At 50.7% G+C, this 17,511-nt stretch overlaps 1 protein-coding gene across 1 annotated transcript in view; it reads left to right on the top strand.

Moving 5' to 3' along the window:
* The first annotated feature begins 9,799 nt into the window (after positions 1–9,799).
* Positions 9,800–17,511, top strand: part of kif26aa (kinesin family member 26Aa) — a 55,808-nt gene continuing 48,096 nt past the window's right edge. Inside the window, exons 1-4 of the mRNA XM_070849818.1 lie at positions 9,800–9,859; positions 11,293–11,571; positions 13,832–14,302; positions 16,262–16,386. Coding sequence (XP_070705919.1) covers positions 9,800–9,859; positions 11,293–11,571; positions 13,832–14,302; positions 16,262–16,386 — 935 coding nt within the window. The remainder of the gene's footprint in view (positions 9,860–11,292; positions 11,572–13,831; positions 14,303–16,261; positions 16,387–17,511) is intronic.

A 17,511-nucleotide genomic window follows, 5' to 3' on the forward strand; every position in this document is an offset into this window, starting at 1 on the left:
CGGTCTTTTTTTAACGTCAGGTTTTCTCCTCAGAGCTGAATTCTGGACTTTGATGTTCACTGTCACAGTTTTCTGCTGACGGCTGCAGCAGTTTATCACTAGAAACAGTCGAAGGGCTCCAGTTCATCACATGTTAACTTCCACGTTTTGAAAGTGACCAAACACCACGTGCTGTCTAACACGCTGGTCGACCTCTTCTGAACAGATCCTGAACAGTCAGCTGCAGCAGAGCCTGACTGAGCTCTACAAAGAGCCTGAACCAACAGAAAGGACTTTATCAGTAATCATGATTATTGATTTGAACTGATCAAAGTGGAAAGTTTGTTAAAGGTTTTACAAACGTTGCTCCGTTTAGTCGACGGTTGTTGAGAATCTCAGATCTGACAAACAATTATTACACATGTGCACAAAATAACACCTGAGAGTCGTCAGTGAGCCCCGATACACAGAAAACACCTACACATGTGCCGATCAATCATGTTCTACACATTTATCAGCTCATAGATCATGTGAAGTGCTTTCTTTAGATCAATCTTTCTCCTGTCTCTGACTTCCTGTTTGACTGAGTTCACTTCACCTATATATATATATATTTGTATATATTCTTTATTCCTTCCAGTGTAAATACCCCTACCCCCCCATGAACATGTAGTCTATTTAATTTAATCTCTTTTTTTATTATATTGCACATTCTGCCTCTTTGCACCTCTACGTTGTTTTTTGCACTGTCAATGAGAGCTGCTGCTTTTATTTCAATTTCGTTGCGCTTCGTGCTCAATGACAATAAAAGAATTCTGATTCTGAGAGCTTCACCTGTGTTCACTTACCTGTGTGTGTAGATTTAGTCCTCGTCTCCCTTCGTCCTGTGTCAGTTCGTCTTGTCCTTCGTGTCAAAGAGTCAGCGCTCAGTCAGGTCCCTGTGTTTTTGTTAGAGCTTTCAGCTGTATTTTCCTCTGGACTTTGAGTTCTTTGCATTCTTGTGTTTCAGTGAAACTTTTCTTCTTTAAGTGATTTTCTGTTGTATTTTTCAAATGACAACTTTCATTAAATACTGTTTGAACTCCTCTGTGTTGAGTCGAGCGTTTGGTTTCATGCCTCAGAGTCCGGTCCTGATGACATCACTGACAGAACGTCACAGCTAGGGCGAGAACCCAAAATGTGGACACAGGACTCACCCAAATTCAAAGTTCACACAGGTTTATTTACCATATAAACAGAACCGAGAGAATATAAAATGCTGAGGCTGCCACTCCTCACAAACTCAAAGGGAACAAACTATAAACCAATGGCAGAGCGCTGGAACGAAAGGCGGACAGCTAACAAAATAATCCACAAACTTAGCTTAGACAGTATCCCCCTCTCAACGAGCGCCTCCTGGCGCTAAAAGAAGCCTGTCAGGTTGTTGACGATAGAAGTTCCGGATAAGCGATGGATCCAATATCTAGAGGTGTGAGATCCAACAACCCTCCTCCAGACCGTATCCCTCCCAATCCACCAGGTATTGAAGACCCCGACCTCGATGGCGCACATCCAGCAATTGCTGCACAGAGTATATTGGCTGGTCATCCGCCATCTTGGGTGGAGGAGGGGGAGGCACGGGGGGGGCTAGCTGACTGGGAAACATGGAAGGTTGGATCGATACGCATAGAAGTAGGGCACTTAAGACAAACAGCACAGGAGTTAACAACAGTCTCAACTTCAAAGGGTCCCACATAGTGAGGAGAGAGTTTCTTAGATTCGACTCTTAAAGGCAAGTCCTTAGAATGGAGCCAAACCTTTTGACCAGCGGTACTTCGGGGCAGGGGTACGGTGGCGATTGGCCTGGGTCTGAGTCTTGGCAGAGGCACGGACAAGGGCAGAGTGAGTCCGTCTCCAGGTTCTCTCACAACGGCGGATGTGGGCCTGGACTGAGGGTACAGCAATCTCCTGCTCTTGAGTGGGAAACAAAGGGGGTTGATATCCAAGAGAACACTGGAAGGGAGACATTCCAGATGAGGCATTAGGCAGGGTGTTATGTGCGTATTCCACCCAGGGGAGCTGGGAACTCCAAGAGGAAGGGTTGTCAGAGGCAACACACCGCAGAGCAGTCTCCATCTCTTGATTTAACCATTCTGTTTTACCATTGGTTTGAGGGTGGTGACCTGAGGAGAGGCTAACTGTAGCCCCCAGAGCAGAACAGAAAGCCTTCCAGACCTGGGAGGTAAACTGGGGACCTCTATCAGAAACAACATCACAGGGTAATCCATGTTGTCTAAATACTTGCTAGACTAGAATGTCTGCAGTCTCTCTCGCATGATGGAAGCTTGGGAAGAGCTATGAAATGGGCTGCCTGAGAAAATCTGTCTATGATAGTCAAGACAACAGTAGCCTATTACCATTAGATGGGGGCAGACCCGTTACAAAGTCCAAGGATATGTGAGACCATGGCCGTCTGAGAATAGGCAAGGGACGGAGGAGACCTGAGTTTGGCTGGGTGGAGACCTTATTCCGGGCACATGTAGAGCAGGCGGCAATGAAAGACCAGGTGTCCTTCTCCATGGGGGGCACCAGAATCTCTGGCAAAGAACAGCAAGTGTCCGTGCTGTTTCCGGGTGGCAGGTAAAGAGGGTGGAATGAGCCTATTGCAGCACCTGGGAGCGGACTGCATCTGGCACAAATAAAAGGTTAGTAGGACTGTTACCTGGATCTGGCTGTTGCACCTGGGCCTGCTGGACGAGTGGCTCAATCTCCCAGGTGAGAGAAGCCACAAAGCAAGTGGATGGTAGGATTGGTTCTGAGTCTCCGGAGGATTCCTCTAGCAAGAACTGTCTGGAGAGGCTGTCAGGCTTAATGTTCCGTTGTTGTTGTTAATTTAATTAATTAATTAAATCTAGCCTGCCTGGAGTTTAATCTCTTGGCAGTTTTGATGTAAGATTCTTGTGGTCTGTCCAAATGATAAATGGCTGCTCTGCCCCTTCCGGCCAGTGACGCCACTCCTCCAGGGCGAGTTTGACTCCTAGAAGCTCCCGGTCATCAGTGTCATAGTTTCTTTCTGTAGAGGGGAGCTTGCGGGAAACAAAGGCACAGGGATGTATTTTGTCAGTGGGTGAACGTTGTGACATGACTGCCCTTCTCCAATGTCCGATGCATCCACCTCCACTATGAACTGCCGGGCAGGATGAGAACAAGTGCTGAAACAAAGAGTCTTTTTAAAGCCTGAAAGGCTGTCTCAGCCTCCGGAGTCCATCTAAACGTGATGGAAGTTGAGGTGAGAGCAGTAAGGGGTGAGGCAATCCTACTGTAATCCGTAATGAAAAGACGGTAGAAGTTGGCAAAGCCGAGAAACCTTTGCAGTTCTCTACAGTTCTCCGGTCTGGGCCACTTGGTAACTGCTGCAACCTTGGCTGGGTCCATCTCTACCTGGCCCTGTGCAATGATGTAGCCCAAGAAGGGCACAGAAGAGACATGGAAATCACATTTCTCTGCCTTAACATACAGCTTGTTCTCCAGGAGTCGCTGGAGGACCTGATGAACGTGCTGTGTGTGGTCCTCTGGGGTCTGAGAGAAAATCAAAATGTCATCCAGAAATACAAAGACAAATCTGTTAATCATCATTCACCAAGGTTTAGAAAACTGCTGGGGCATTTGTTAGGCCGAAGGGCATTACCAAATACTCGAAATGCCCTAGTGGGGTGTTGAATGCTGTCATCCACTCATCGCCCTCTCAAATGCGCACCAGGTGGTAAGCAGATCTGATAAGGGGCAGTGGGTATTTATTCTTGACAGTTATGTTATTCAGTCCATGTAAGTCAATACAAGGCCTGAGGGAGCTTATCGACAAAAAAGAAACCAGCACCCACCGGAGAAGATGAAGGCCGGATGATCCCAGCTGTGAGGGACTCTTGGATGTATTTCTCCATGGCCTCATGTTCAGGTCTGGAAATGTTGTACAGACAACTGCTAGGGAGAGGTGCACCAGGTAATAGATCAATAGTGCAATCATATGGGCGATGAGGGGGCAAGGACGAGGCCTGGTGCTTACTGAACATGAGGGCAAGGTCTTGATAGGTCTCAGGGACGCCACTGAGGTCAGGAGGTTCAGGAACTCCCTGAGATTCAGTAACTGGGAAAGATTGAGCAGAGAGAAGACAATTAGCATGACAGAAGACACTCTAAGAGCTATAAACTCTAAGACTAGTGACCAGTCAATTTGGGTGTTGTGTTTCCTTAGCCATGGATATCCCAGCACCAGTGGAGTGTGAATGGAGTCGATGACATGGAGGTGTAAAGTCTCTTTATGGTTCACCAGAAAGCAGAAGTGTGACCGGGGTTGTTTTCAGGTGGACTCGGGCTAAAGGTTGGCCACAAGAGGAAGGCAGATAGCTGGAAACGTGTGGGGGATGGACAGGTAGTTCGGCTCACCAGTATCTCCCCGATTACTGATGAGCCGGCTCTTTTGCTGGTCGGGTGGGGCAGGTGGACAGGTAGTGGCCGGGCTTCCCACAATACAGGCAGGCGTTGGATTCCCTTCGACGTGCCCTCTCCTCTGGTGACAGTTGGGCTTGTCCGATCTGCTTTGGTTCCAGTTCTGGTTCTGGATGGCTTGTAGGTTTGCAGGCTGGAGGAGGTGGAGCAGGATGAGGACGGCAAGGGTTGACCTGCTGCCTGTCAGTGGTTGGGAACTAGCATTCCGCTCTCTCCGGCGTTCACAGAGTCTGTTATCAGTGCATATGGAAAGAGAAAGTTCATCTAGTGTGTTTGGCTCATCTCTCCATGCCAGCTCATCCTTTACAGGGTCATTAAGGGCTTTCAGAAAGGCTCCCTGGAGGGCCTCGTCATTCCAGCCTGACTCAGCAGCGAGGGTTCTGAATTCCACTGCCATCTCAGCCATGCTGCGAGAGCCCTGGCACAGCTAAAAAAAAACCGCCTAGAGGCATCCTTGCCCCGGACTGGGTGGTCAAACACCTTACTCATCTCCTGAGTAAAGGCTTCATACGAGTTGCAGATTTCCAAATGCCCATTCCAGACCTCTGAAGCCCAATCAAGGGCTGCACCTCTCAGCAAACTAATTAAGTAGGCTATACCGAACACTAAGTAAGGAAGGCCTTGCACATACCCAAATCCCCCTTGTAATGCTCGGGCACTGAAACAAAAGGCTCAAAGGGTGACTGAACCAAATTTAGACCTGGGTCAGGTGCCACAGAGGGGGCTGATGATAAATGCACCCACTGAGAAGGTTCTGTAAACTGACCTGGGCTAAACTGAGCAGTCTAAGTTGAAAGTGCAGTTACTTGTCTGGTAAGCAAGCCAATCTGATTGAGCATGGCTACATTATTCTCTGTTAGAGCTGTTAAGGCTTGGTCATGCTGCCCCAACAGCATCCCCTGGCTGGTTACAGCCTGGAGAACCGAGGGGTCAGGAGTGACTTCCAAACCAGAATCTGTGTCCACTGGGTTCATTTCTCTAGTCCGAGAAATGTGGACACAGGACAGACCCAAATTCAAAGTTCACACAGGTTTATTTACCGTATAAACAGAACCAAGAGAATACAAAATGCAGAGGCTGCCACTCCTCACAAAATAAAAGGGAACAAACTAAGAACCAATGGCAGAGAGCTGGAACGCAAAAACTAACTAAAGGCGGACAGCTAACATAACAATTCATAAAACTTAGCTGCCGAGTTTCAGGGGCTGATCTGGGCAATTGGAGCCCAGCAAGGGTTCTGAAGCTGGAGGCGGGAGTCGGGAACCAGGACAGGCAGGGCAGAGCAGGGGTTGAAGCCAGGGCTGGAGCGGGTCTGGGAGGGAGTAGCCGAGTCGACATACTGGCAAAGAGTGGATGCCTGAACCAGACTTAAGCAGCAGGAGGTGGATGATTAATTGCAGGTGACCCACACAGCTGCCTCCACTCCTGCAATCACACCCAGAGAGAGACAGGGCTGCCCCGAGACACAGGCAGGGGCAGTGGTCCTAACACAGAAGATGAAGTTAGACGCACCTGATTCACGTGATCCGCTCCAACCATTCCTTCATTCCACACAGTTCTCATTCCCAGTTCCTGCCATCATCGTGGTCCGTCACGGTCCAAAGTTAAGGTTAAGGTTAAGGTTCTGAAAGTGTAGCAGGTTGGTTAGGTTTAGGCACTAAAACTGGTTGGTTAGGTCAAATAGAATAGAAAGTCTTTATTGTCATTGTACTGGGTACAATGAGATTAAAAAAGGGCAGCTCCTTAAAGTGCACAAAAAAAAAAAAAGTATAACACAGTATAAAAACACAGTAATAAATAATTAAATAAGTGGCATCAGTGCTGGAATGCAGTAAAGCAATAATGAGGTGACATCAGTGCAGATCAGAGTTCAAAAAGGTAACAGCTTTGGGGAAGAAGCTGTCTCTGAGTCTATTTGTTTTTGAACGGATGGACCTGTAGCGCCTGCCAGAGGGCAACAGGTCGAAGAGGTGGGAGCTGGGGTGAGTGGTGTCCTTAACAATGTTCCTGGCCCTGCTGAGACAGCGGGAGTTGTGTATGTCAGTCAGGGAGGGCAGAGGGCAGCCGATGATCTCCTGCGCGGTGTTTACCACCCTCTGCAGTCTCTTCCTGTCGGCCTCAGTGCAGCTGGAGTACCACACTGAGACAGCGTAGGTCAGCAGGCTCTCAACTGAGGAACGATAGAAGGTCACCAGCAGCTGTGTGTTCAGATGTTCCTTCCTGAGCACCCTCAGGAAGTGTAACCGCTGCTGGGCCTTCTTGACCAACGCTGTGGTGTTCGCTGTCCAGGAGAGGTCTGCGGAGATGTGGACGCCGAGGAACTTGAAGGACTGGACTCTCTCTATGCGTTCGCCATTGATGTACAAGGGGGCGGGGTCGACGCTGTTTCGTCTTAAGTCCAGGATGATTTCCTTGGTTTTTGTGATGTTCAGTGCAAGGTTGTTCACTGAACACCACTCAGCCAGTTGCAGGACTTCATCTCTGTAAGCTGCCTCGTTTCCCCCTGAAATCAGCCCCACTACCACCGTGTCATCTGCAAATTTGACAATGGTGTTCTCCGGGTGGGTGGGACTGCAGTCGAAGGTGTAGAGAGAGTAGAGTAGTGGGCTCAGCACGCAGCCCTGGGGCGAGCCGTTGCTGAGAGTGCGGGTGGAGGAGAGGTGGGGGCCAAGTTTCACTTGGTGGGTGGGTGGTGGGAGCCCCAAGTTAAATAACTTGGAGACCAGAATGTCCGGGACTACTGTATTAAAGGCCGAGCTGAAGTCAATGAAGAGCATCCTGACATAGCTCCCCCGGTGTTCCAGGTGGCTCAGCGCTGAATGGAGAGCGATGGCTATGGCGTCCTCAGTGGATCTGTTTGCACGGTAGGCAAACTGGTGTGGGTCCAGGGAGGGAGAGAGACAGGTTTTAATGTGTTGTAGAACCAGTCTCTCAAAGCACTTGGTGATGATAGGGGTGAGAGCTATGGGACGATAGTCATTGAGGCTGGCTGTACGTGACTGTTTTGGGACCGGAATGATTGTGGCCGATTTCAGGCAGGGCGGGATGACAGCTTGTTCCAGAGACAGGTTGAAAATGTCAGTGAAGACCTGTGAGAGCTGGTGGGCGCATGCCTTGAGCACCTTCCCAGGTACTCCATCTGGACCCACAGCCTTCCTGGGGTTCGCTGACCTGAATGCGCGTCTGACGTCCTGCACCTCTAGAGTGAGTGGGGGGGTGCTGGAGGCTGGAGGGGGCTGCAGTGGTGTAGCAGAGTGCTGTGTTGAGGTCTTGAAGCGGGCAAAGAAGCTGTTCAGCTCCTCTGCCAGCATCGCACCTGAGTCTTCAGGTGTCGCATCACAGCCTCTGTAGTTTGTGATGCTCTGGATACCTTGCCACACCTGCCGGGGGTTGTTACTGGTGAGATGGTCTTCTATTTTCCTCCTGTAGTCTGTTTTGGCAGCCCTGATGCCTCTTCTCAGGTCAGCACAAGCGGTGCTGTACAGGGCACTGTCGCCTGACCTAAAGGCTGAGTCACAGGCATGGAGGAGCATGCGGACCTGGCTTGTCATCCAAGGTTTCTGGTTTGGGAACACCCAGATACATTTATCCACAGTGACGTTCCCAACACAGTACTTGATGTAAGACAGTACAGTCTCTTTGTGGGCTTTGTTCGCCGTCTGAGGGGGGTGTATGCTGGAGTGAGGAGCAGGGAGAGGTGGTCTGACTGGCCCAGATGGGGGAGGGGTATTGCTCTGTAAGCGTGCTTGATGTTGGAGTACACATGGTCCAGAGTGTTCTCCCCTCTAGTTGGGCATCTGACATGTTGGTGGAATTTTGGAAGCACTGATTTCAGGTTTGCCTCGTTGAAATCCCCTGCAGTAATGTGGACGCCGTCAGGGTGGGCCCTCTGGTGCTTGTTGATGGTATCCAGCAGTATGGAGAGTGCCGTGTTTACATTAGCGTCCGGTGGTATATAGACGGCAGTAATGATGACAACAGTTTGCTCTCTCGGCAGGAAGAAGGGTCTGCATCTTACCGACACGAACTCCAGGTCTGGGGAGCAGTGGCTGTCTATAATAGTGCTGTTGTTACACCAGCCTCCATGTACATAGATGCAGAGCCCTCCACCTCTGTTCTTGCCGGAGTCCCTGTTTCTGTCCCAGCGGTGCAGCGTGCGGCTTGCTAGCTGCACCGCAGCATCAGGAATGCGTGGATGCAGCCAGGTCTCCGTGACAACAAGCACACAGCAATCACGAACATAGCGATTACCAGCCAGTTGTAGCTCCAGATCATCCATCTTGTTTGCTATGGATCTGGCGTTGGTGAGGTAGAGGCTCGGCAGCGGAGGTTTGAGTGGCTGCTTCCTTAGTCTAGTCAGTAGCCCAGCTCTGCAGCCCCTCTTTTGCTTCCTCTCACGCCGCCGTCTGCATCGCCTGCCGGACCCGATAACAATCCACGGAGATCCCACTGGTCGGGCTATCTCGTCCGGGATGTTGAAAGTATGGTGGAAGTCGCTGGAGACAGTCATTCTCTGCTGGAAACCGATGTCCAGTAGGTCCGAACGGCTGTAGTGTTCGGCAGCTTCGGTAGATGCACATATAACACAGAATAAATACAAAAACATGAACAAATATGGAGAGCCATGAGCCGCTGTGACCGTGCGCGCCGCCGCCATGGCAACCCATCAATGGGACCTGAACCCGTGTCTGCTGGGTCCAGTCCAGTGTTTGTGCCCTTCAGACTAAAAGGTGCATCAGTGTGATGTCAGAGGTGAAAATTTTCAACATTTTCAACATCTATTTAAACTCTGATGTTTTTGATCAGCCCCATTCCTATTGGACTGTGTGAGTGTGTGTGTGTGTGGGTTAGTGTGTGTGTGTGAGTGTTCCATCGTTTCTTAACTTGGTATCGACTGACTGCAGTTATGTAACTGAGTGTCAGAGCAGAGGATCTTCACTTCTCATCCTGGAGTCTGAAAGTTCACGCTTCAGTGACATCATTCTCCTCCCATCGTCCTCACACACACACACACACACACTCACACACACACACACACACACACACACACACACACACACAAACACACACACAAACACACACACACACACACACACACACACACTCACACACTAACACACACACACACACACACACACACACACACACTAACACACACACACACACACACACACACACACACACACACACACACTAACACACACACACACACACACACACACACACTGAGCAGAGGTTTCATCGCTGTCAGACACTGAAGCTGCATCTGAAGAGCCGGAGCGTTGAATCATCGGAGAGTTTATTAAAGTTAATTCTTGGTGTTTTGTGAGCAGAGATGTACTCTCAGTACTGGAACACGGCTCGGGGACAGAGGCCGGACTACAGGAGGTACACGGTGAGTATCAGACGGTGTGGTACCGACGGCAGGAGGCGTCGGCTGGAGCTCTGAAAGACTTTCACATGAAAACCCTCATCAGGAAAGTAATGAGTGCTGGAAAGAGCCACTCTACACTCAGAGTAGTCAGCACTCTGTTGTTACCAAGGGTGGAGAACTTGTATTTCTGTGCTTTTATTTTGAAGGTAAGTTCTTGTGACCTCAGGTGATGCTCCTGTCTCGCTCTGTCTGATCGTCGATCATGAAACACGTCGACATGCAGGAGACTTGCTGTTTAGGTTTATTGTCGGTGAAGTTTTGTGCTGAAGCTGCAACATGATTCACTGTTTCGCTGCCGTTCTCCACGTCTGAAGCTCTGCAGCGTGTCGACGATCAGGAGGAGACGAGACACTGAGTCACATCAAGTGTCATTTCCAGCTGAGGAGCAGCGTTTAAAGGCTCTGAGGAGAGAGGAAAGAAGAGCTTTATGGAGCGCAGTGACTCTGATGTTGAGCTTCTCAGTATAAACATGTTCTCAGCCAGCTTCCTCCCACAGTCCAGACAGCTGCAGGTGACCTGGAGACTCTAAAGTGACCGCAGGTGTGTTTGGATCATGTCCTGACACGGTCCAACCAGAGAGAGCAGGACGTCTGTTTCCTGGATCAGGATCTGGATCCAGACGCTGTCAGTAACAAAGTCTTAGTGTGGTGGAGCACTGACGCTGTTCGCTGCCTCACACCTTCGGGACGAGCGCATAACTCCTCTGCTTCAACCAGCAGCTCAGCTTCTGTGTTTTACTGAGGTGCTTTGAGCTCTAAGGGCCACCGTACAGACTTTTGGAGTGGGGGGGGCTTAGTTTCTCCTGACAGGATGTTTGACCTCCGACAGCAGGGTTAGTTAGAGGGTTAGTTAGAGGGTCAGTTAGAGGGTTAGTTAGAGGGTTAGTTAGAGGGTCAGTTAGAGGGTCAGTTAGAGGGTCAGTTAGAGGGTTAGTTAGAGGGTTAGTTAGAGGGTCAGTTAGAGGGTCAGTTAGAGGGTCAGTTAGAGGGTCAGTTAGAGGGTTAGTTAGAGGGTCAGTTAGAGGGTCAGTTAGAGGGTCAGTTAGAGGGTCAGTTAGAGGGTCAGTTAGAGGGAACCTAAAGAACGACAGACAGGAGGAGTTAAACGGACCTGACGTGTTTCAAACTGTCTCTAACTCATAAAACACGAAGCACAAACTAGTGCAGAGTGATTTGTGTCTGAATTTGGCTTCATCTCATCGTTTCTACGTCCACTCAGCGGGTTTTAAAGGAACATCGTTAAAACTATGAGAATTAGTTGACAGGTGATGACATACGAGTTAGTTAGTTGGTTAGAAGAACCAAACCAAACCACAGACACCGATGTGAAGCTGTGTGCTGTGATGTTCACGAGGTCAAAGGTCAACAGGTGCGCCTGCTTCTGTCTGCCTGCAGGTGGTGGAGGGCGACACTCCTCTTCCTCTGGGCCCAGCAGGACGCAGGAAGCGCCTTCGCTCCGCCGGCGAGGATGAGGTGAGGAGCTGCGCATCCCGACCGAACCCCGAAGGCTCGCTGTCAGCCAGCGAGCTGAGCCGCTACGGCAAGCCGGAGGAAGAGGAGGAGGAGGAGGAGGAGGAAGGGGAGGGGCTACAGAGGCTGTGTCAGCGCTGCCACATCATGACGTCACAGCTGAACAGACAAGCTGCTGCCGTGGCCGACAGCTCGGCTCTGAAGGTCAGCGGCACACCACCACACCACGACCACAACCACAACCACAACCACAACCACAACCACAACCACAACCACACCACAACCACACCACAACCACGACCACGACCACGACCACAACCACAACCACAACCACAACCATAACCACAACCACAACCACACCACAACCACAACCACAACCACAACCACACCACAACCACAACCACAACCACAACCACACCACAACCACACCACAACCACAACCACAACCACACCACACCACAACCACAACCACACCCCAACCACAACCACAACCACACCACAACCACAACCACACACAAAACCACACCCCAACCACAACCACACCACACCACAACCACACACACAACCACAACCACAACCATAACCACACCACAACCACAACCACAACCACACCACAACCACACCACAACCACAACCACAACCACACCACAACCACAACCACACCACACACACAACCACACCCCAACCACAACACACCACAACCACAACCACAACCACACAACCACAACCACAACCACACACACAACCACACCCCAACCACAACCACACCACAACCACACCACACCACAACCACACACAACCACACCCCAACCACAACCACAACCACAACCACAACCACAACCACAACCACACCACACACACAACCACACCCCAACCCCAACCACACCACAACCACACCACACCACAACCACACACAACCACACCCCAACCACAACCACAACCACACCACACACACAACCACACCACAACCACACCACACCACAACCACAACCACACCCCAACCACAACCACAACCACAACCACAACCACAACCACAACCACAACCACAACCACACCACACACACAACCACACCCCAACCCCAACCACACCACAACCACACCACACCACAACCACACACAACCACACCCCAACCACAACCACACCACACACACAACCACACCACAACCACACCACACCACACCACAACCACACACAACCACACCACAACCACACCCCAACCACAACACACCACAACCACACACACAACCACACCCCAACCCCAACCACACCACAACCACACCCCAACCCCAACCACACCACAACCACAACCACAACCACAACCACACACACAACCACACCCCAACCCCAACCACACCACAACCACACCACACCACACCACAACCACAACCACACCCCAACCACAACCACAACCACACCACACACACAACCACACCCCAACCACAACCACACCACAACCACACCCCAACCCCAACCACACCACAACCACAACCACAACCACAACCACACACACAACCACACCCCAACCCCAACCACACCACAACCACAACACACCACAACCACAACCACAACCACAACCACACAACCACAACCACACAACCACAACCACAAGGTCATTGTTCTCTGCAGTGAATCCAGCTTCCACTTCGTCTGATTGGTTTGGAATTGATTACAGATTTTCCGACGTTGTGTGTTGGCGCTCTGGTGGTGTTTGAGTCCAGAGAACAGCTCAGGGCCGAACTTCACTTCCTGTTTGTCTCAGTCAGCCGAGTGTGGAGGAGTCAGTTTGACGCTGAGCTCGTCTGTCAGGTTTTATTCTGAACACGAGAGCAGCTCCAGTGGGGCGAGAGAGCTTCACTCTCTATGGAGTTAACTCTCTCTCTCTCTCTGGTTTGTTCGATTATCGCTGCCTCTCTCCTCATCTCACTCTGTCCCTGGCTCAGTCAGTCCATCACTCAGTGGATCTTTCACTGCTGCACACACACTCTCTCTCTCTCACACACACACACACATCAGCTCGCCAGGATGAATGCAGGACTATTTGTCGTGGTGGAGGATTTTTCCACAGTGGTTGTAGCACAGTCGTGACTACGTCCTGCAGCGCTGTGTGTCCGTTAGCTTCATTAGCTCAAACATTGTACTTCACTTCTTAAACCACACACTGAGCCCCACTGGTCACAGGTCAGAGGTCAGAGGTCACAGGTCACAGGTCACAGATCAGAGGTCACAGGTCACAGGTCAGAAGTCACAGGTCACAGGTCAGAGGTCAGAGGTCACAGGTCACAGGTCACAGGTCACAGGTCAGAGGTCAGAGGTCAGAGGGCAAAATTTTCAGACTCTGAAACAAAAACAGGAACCGTCGCTGAATAAGTGAAAAGTGTCATCAGCAGTTCATTTCATGACGCATCGTGTCACTTCCTGTTTGATGATCTTTAAACTGACCAATCACGCTCTGCCCCCCCCCAGGACCCGGCCTACGCCTCCTTCCTCTTCGATAAGCTCCAGCGCCTCCAGTGGCCTCGCCGTGGCCGCCACGCTTCGGTCGACGCCCGCTGTGACGTCTGCGGCGCCTCCTACCACCAGCTGAGGCGTCTCGCTCTGCGCCGCGCTCTGGGCATCAGCGGGGAGACGACACCCCGCCCCGCCCCCCCCACTGCACCGCCCACCACCACTTCTAACGCCACTGCCCCCCCCCGTCCGGCCTCACGGAGCAGCTGGGGCGGCGATGAGCTGCCGGTGAAGCAGCAGAGATGGTCGTATGAGGAGCAGCAGTGGGGCAGGGCTCCGTGGGGGTGGGGCGGAGTCCAGAGCACCTACCTGGGTGGGGGCGGGGCCAAAGGGCTGGCCACTGTCACGCCCCTCCCCCTCAACGCTCAGCACTACTTGGAGGGGGTGTGGAGAGTGTCCTGCTGCAGAGCTGAACGCCAGCACGCCACGGTGAGCGGGGGGCACACAGGTAACAGGTGGGGGGGACAAACCACAGGTCATGTGACCTCCAGCAGTGTCCTCACTGAACCTCTGTGGAGTCGGCTTCAGGGTTACAAGGTGGGATCTCTCAGCTTCAGGGTTAGAAGGTGGGATCTCTCAGCTTCAGGGTTAGAAGGTGGGATCTCTCAGCTTCAGGGTTAGAAGGAGGGATCTCTCAGCTTCAGGGTTAGAAGGAGGGATCTCTCAGCTTCAGGGTTAGAAGGAGGGATCTCTCTCTAAAATACACAAGTCCAAACTACTTTAACCAAATATAACTAAATGTAACCAGAACAAACCAAACAGATCAGAATAAACCAGAAACTCAACTGAACCAAACACAACAGTAACCACGACAAACCACATCTAACTAAACCAACCGAAATGACCCCAGAAACCAAACCAGGCACTGTAACATCACTAAACTAACCAGCTAAACCAAACCATAACGTCACCAAACTAACCAGCTAAACCAAACCATAACGCCACTAAACTAACCAGCTAACCCATTTCCCTCCCTGCAGTAAAATGGGATCCGACCCAAACACGTCCGGGCAGCTCTCTGTAATCCTGTTAGTCCCAGTCACATCTCTGAATAATGGACCCCCGTCTACTGCTTCCTGTTACCACAGTAATCCACCGTAACCAGGACACGGAGCTCTGCCCGGAGACCAACTGAGAAAACAGGAGCAGAGAGGAGGAGGAGGAGGAGGAGGAAGGCTTGTGTCCTGACAGAACGAGGACAGATGCAACAACTAACTCCAAAATTAGACGGTTTCTAACCTGAGAGGTCGAGGATTCAGTTAATGAACTTACATCTTTACGGTAAACTGACCCTGTTCTGCTCTAAAACTCTTCATCATGACAAAAACACGGAGCAATGTGTGAACTATGAGTCCACAGTAGAGTCAGTTATTAGAAACTCACTGTCACTTAATCACATTTGGACTGATGTGGTCGTTAGCGCTGCCCAGCAGGATTAGCCATTTGCCCCAGTGAGTCGGAGGGAAGCTTCACTTCCTGACTGAGCAGCCACTTAGCGATCGAGCAGAAAGGGAAGTCTGGAAGCCAGCGAGGAGGCTAATGACCAGAGCTAATTAGTTAATGACCTCCTCATCCAGAGCTTCTTCCTCCCCCCACAGCTAATCGAGCATCAAGCCAAAGGACCACCGGCGAGGGCGGCCATGTTGTCCTGCTGCAGCGTCTCCTGTGGGATCCGCCTCGACCCTGTTAGAGGACGATCATCTGTAGTTAGCAACAAATCACCAGGCCAGGAGCTCAGAGTCATCTTCAAAAGAAGGAATTATCTAAGGAGACCCCCCCCCTTCCAGTCTTTGTGCTAAGAGAGGCCGAACACATGGTGGGCCTTTCTCTGGAATAAAAAAACCCAAGTGGAAACGGCAAAACCAAAGAAATCTCAACATTTTCTAATAACGTTTTTACATTTGGCTGCCAAGTTAGCATTGGGCTAACAGGAAGTTAGCACAGGGCTAACTGGACAATAGCTGACTCAGCAGACTGGAGACACTAGTCCTCCACGCTCTATGGGCCCCCCAGTGAGGAAGATCTGAGTACCTTTATATCAAGGAAGGCTACAGCTCCCAGGGTGCATTTCACCAACAAACATCCAATCACAGAGCTTCACACTGAGAGTGAGCCGAAGCTGAAGATTAAGACTTTAATTAGTTCATTTTCTGTTTTGACTTGACCAGTGCTGTGATTTACACCTCTGATTGGCTCCTTGGCAACAGCAGCAGAGGCTTATGGGTACTGTAGTGTTTAGAGCATGTAGAGATTAACCAGAGTAAATCAGCTTCTTTATTTAGAAATAAAGAACATGTTGTCCATTTCATACATGGTTTTACTGTCTGGCAGCACAAACCTTTAATGTTCCCAAATATCGACCATAACGCCTTGTGTCTTGTCCGTCAGGGTTCAGCCTCAGAGGGAGTTTATGTGACCATGAAGAGTTCGACTCAGGACGTGAAACCAGCAGCTCACAGCATCGCCACCCAGACCAGCCAGCCCCCGTCTGCTGCCGCCGCCTTCTTCATCAGGTCAGTGAACGCAACAGCAGCAGCATTTACCCTCAAGCCACGACAACATTCAGAATAATGGTCAGATCCTGCACGACACTGAATAAAGATCCACCAAGTAGAAGAACAGCAAACAAAGTAGATTAAAACACTTCAAAATACAGTAAATAAGATAGAAACTGTAAAAGAAACATCAGCGGTAACTCATTTCCAACAGATCTGGTTTCTACTTTCGTGAATTCATCCTCAGGGATCAATGAAAGGTTTCGCCAAGAGGGTCCAGGAGGGGGTCAGGGTCCAAGAGGGGGTCAGGGTCCAAGAGGAGGTCAGGGTCCAGGAGGGGGTCAGGGTCCAGGAGGAGGTCAGGGTCCAGGAGGGGGTCATGTCAGATAAGACAAACAGACCGGCTGTTTGTGGTTAAACCAAAAGGATCTTCCAGGTCTCTCTCTGTAGGGATCCTTTCCATGATGCTGTCACACACTTAGAATAACACTCTGAGCCTGTCAGTGGATCAAACAAGCTCTTTTAGTGGACCTACTGTGATCAGGTGCAGTTGTCCCAAAGGATCACGTTGCAGCCATTGCAGCCCGTTTGGTGGCTGCTGGCTGAGGTGATCTACTGGACCAGTTCCAACACTTTTACTACCTACCAGTCACTCAGACACCAGGATGTGGACAGAGAGGATCATGGGTAGAAACAGGGGAGTGACCCTTTAAACTAGAGGTGTTTCTCCGTGATTCATTCAGCCTGGAACAAACAAACCAAAACTACAAACTGATTTTATCATCAGTTAGATTTTGGCCCAGCAGGCAGCCAACAGGAGCTCATGTCTCCAGCCAACGTTATCATGAGGTGGAGTCAGAGACATCAGACGCAAGCTCCAACTCATCATCAGGCTTCCTGCCAACAGACGGCGAGGAGTCGACAGTTGGAGATCCACCAGGAGACGAGCGCATTAACACGGAGCGACTGGGAGCTCTGACAATATGGCCGCCAGCGATGTTTTCACTCCATCTGCTCCCACAATCCCCTCTGACAACAGGAAGTGCTACTGGGGACCACGACTCTGTGTTTGGACGGACTCAGACTGAAGAGTTCAGCTTCCTGTTGGAGGCTCAAATATCTTAGTTCATCTCTCAGTCAGAA

The sequence above is a fragment of the Pempheris klunzingeri genome, chromosome 18 (assembly GCF_042242105.1).
Source record: "Pempheris klunzingeri isolate RE-2024b chromosome 18, fPemKlu1.hap1, whole genome shotgun sequence".
NCBI lineage: Eukaryota > Metazoa > Chordata > Actinopteri > Acropomatiformes > Pempheridae > Pempheris > Pempheris klunzingeri.